We start from the raw sequence: 3,305 nt of genomic DNA, 5'->3' as shown, positions 1-3,305 counted from the left end.
TATATATATATAGAGAGAGAGAGAGAGAGAGAGAGAGAGAGAGAGAGAGAGGGAGAGGGAGAGACAGACAGATTTCTCATTCTGCTCTTAGGAACAAGTAGACTTAGAAATGTTTCCGCAAGACTGATCTCCGAGTTTGTTAGTTTTCTAGGGTAAAGGTAAGAAAGTTTTCATATCTTCTATAACTGGTATTTTAACATATGTTCTAAGAAAAGAAAGTTACAATTGTCTTTATCCATTACTGATAAATATAATATCCGTGTTATCTACCGTCATTTGCATCGGTTTGTAGAATTCTGGCTTAAGCACCCCATATAAGTCTATATTTTTCTTTTCTTTCTAGTAATTTTCAGAAAATTTTTGCGAATTTGTGTTCTACGGACAGAGATTAAGCAACAAAAAAAACCCCACAATTTTTTAATTTTCTTAAACCCCATAAATCCTAAAATTTCTCGATTTTCGATTTTTTTTTCAATATCAGAGTTTAAAATAGACACTCAGAATTTGCAGCTTAAATTCCAGCAATGGATCATCTTGTAAAACATCAGTACATATCAGAGTTACAAAGAAACGAGGAAGGTATCAGGTGGTTGTGGGATGTGTTAAAAACAACAGCTAAACTGCCCTTAAATCACATACAAAAATATTATTTACATAATCTTATAAATTCCCATGTATAAAAGACAAATTCACAAAAAGTTCCTGAAAATTCCAAAAAATAAATAAGTTATGAGGGCTTATATGGGCGCGCTTGAACCAGATTTTCGCCCCTGCGACTAAGCGGAAATGCCGACAGCATTCCATTGAATATCTGTCTTACGGTTTTATTCTATCGCTACAAAATGAAGCGAAACCACTGCGCCTCATATGTATGGATGTACTGTCAAATGATTTGCCAAATGAAGTCAGCAAAGCTTCAAATCCATTCGGAGATCAGACAGAATAACAATAGAAACAATTCAGTTAAATGTGATATATCTTATTTATCAGATATATTTGATAACATTAATTTGATTAATAAATAGCTGTAGGGCGAAAACTTTAATCTCATGTCCGCCAAAAGAGCTATTACTGCTTTTCTAGAGAAAGTACAGCTCTAGAAAATGATTATTGTATGTTGTGCATTATTACAATTTCCTAGTTTACTGTCAATTCATAGTAATCAACACTATGATGACCTTGTACTGTATGCTGAACATTTGAAAAACTTGAATGTTGATATGTAAGCTCGGTTTAGTGACCTGCTGGGGGTTAGATATACCACGTTGGGTGACATTTTCTTTTGAAGTTAATGTTGCTGGTGCAGATATCTGTTTGCAGGAGAATCCTATTGAATTACAGAGTGATGAAATATTTCAAGCAGGATTTAAAGATGGAGAACATAATGTATGGAAAAGTAACGACACTGCTACAAAGTATCCACCACTCTGGGAGGGAGCGCAATTGTACTTTACTGCTTTTCTTTTATCTTACCTTGTTGAATCTGGTTTCTGCCATGTCACTAGCATAATGTCAAAAGCTATTAATCAAATCGACATCGTAGAAACAGGTGATCTTCGAATATCTTTGACAACGTTGGAGGAAAATATTGCAAAACTAGCTGAGTAACACCAACCGAGAGGCTTGCACTAATTAAAGTAACACTAAAGTACTATCGTCTTTAATAAATTTGACCTTGTATATTTATGACTCAGTTTAGTTGTGAATATTCATTTCCAATAGAATTCAGTTTGTTGTTCAGGTTTATGCACAAGAAATTAGTTATAAGCCTACAGTACAAAAATATTTTTACAATTTTTACACGGGTGCTAATAATCTTTGACTATAAAATACAATAGAATTTTTGAAGCATTAAATGGGTAGGGTATCCAAAGAAGTAAAATGGGAAGCAAAGGTGTTCTAAGGCATTTACTTCATTGAATTTGTGTCAAATATTTGCATCAATTTTATGGAATCAGCTCTTTCAAAATCTGTGACTGATCCTACCCAAGTATTTACTATTAAAAACAAAGTACCTACGTTGGTTGTCTGATATTTAGGTCGTTGGATATCGGCGGAAAAATTCACAATCAACATGTGTGTGTGAATGTGTCTGTGTTTGTTGGGTAATGAGCACAAAAAGATGACACGGGAGGGACATGTTTTAATACATCTTTTATTAGTTTAGCACATAGAAAGAAAGGAAATAGCTTCAACGTTTCTGATATTAGTCATTCATCAGAAAAGTAACCGAATGAGACAAGATGGTGGAAAATATGAAAAACACGTCGCATTAGGTGTTATCATTTGCTTCGGGAGAAATCAGTTTGATTATATTTGAAAAGGTCAATCATTGCCACTATATTTAAGAAGTCGTAGCAAAGCATAATAATAATAATAATAATAATAATAATAATAATAATAATAATAATAATAATAATAATAATAATAATAATAATAACATCGAAAAATACCTTAGGAATGAGAATCCAGGTTCTAAATTTGCGCAAGACACCTGATGAAGGGTGGAGGGTATATCAGCCGAAACGTTGTGTTAACAACAAACAAGATGAGGACAAATATCCGTCAAACGTAAATAATGTAAATAATGTAAATAATGTAAGTAATGTAAATAATGTACATCATTCCTCATCTCTTAAATATAGAACTTATATAAGGGCATTAAATATATTTATGGGAAAAAGTGATGTTTTTTTTCCCTTTTGAGGTTTTTTCACGCTAACTACTTGATAAATTATTATAAAATTGTTATCCTAATATTGTATTATATATATATACGGTTGTGTGACAAACAAAATTGGAAATGAAAAAAATACAAGGTTAAATACATCAGAAACCAAAGAATTTGTAGATTTGAAATATAACTCAGCTTTCTGTAGCTTTAAAATGGATGAGATGGACATTTTCTCTGGCGTAGTTAGTATTCATTCTAGAACAAGTTTCTTTGTGAAGGCTGAAAATATGCATATGTGTTTGCTTCTTTGTATGTATGCAGATATGTATGTGTGTGTATACACATATATATGTGTGTATACTTATATATGTGTGTGTGTGTGTGTGAATATAGAGAGAAAGGCAAAAGAAAGAGAAAGAAACAAAGACAGAGGGACAGACAGACAGATAGATAGATTGGTAAGTAGATAGATAGATAGATAGATAGATAGATAGATAGATGGATGGATGGATGGATAGATAGATAGATAGATAGATAGATAGATAGATAGATAGATAGATGGATAGATAGATAGATATCTTTTTATTATAGCCACACAGGGCTAAATACAGAAAATGGACAAATTACAAAG

At 32.2% G+C, this 3,305-nt stretch overlaps 1 protein-coding gene across 1 annotated transcript; it reads left to right on the top strand.

Annotated features, from left to right (window-relative positions):
- The first annotated feature begins 1,212 nt into the window (after window positions 1-1,212).
- LOC128247878 (uncharacterized) lies at window positions 1,213-1,608 on the top strand. Its single transcript, XM_052968098.1, has one exon. The coding sequence runs from the start codon at window positions 1,213-1,215 to the stop codon at window positions 1,606-1,608; it is 396 nt and encodes a 131-aa protein (XP_052824058.1).
- The last annotated feature ends 1,697 nt before the right edge of the window (window positions 1,609-3,305 follow it).

This window comes from Octopus bimaculoides, chromosome 5, assembly GCF_001194135.2.
Source record: "Octopus bimaculoides isolate UCB-OBI-ISO-001 chromosome 5, ASM119413v2, whole genome shotgun sequence".
Classification (NCBI taxonomy): domain Eukaryota; kingdom Metazoa; phylum Mollusca; class Cephalopoda; order Octopoda; family Octopodidae; genus Octopus; species Octopus bimaculoides.
This window is presented reverse-complemented; position numbering and strand designations above follow the sequence as displayed.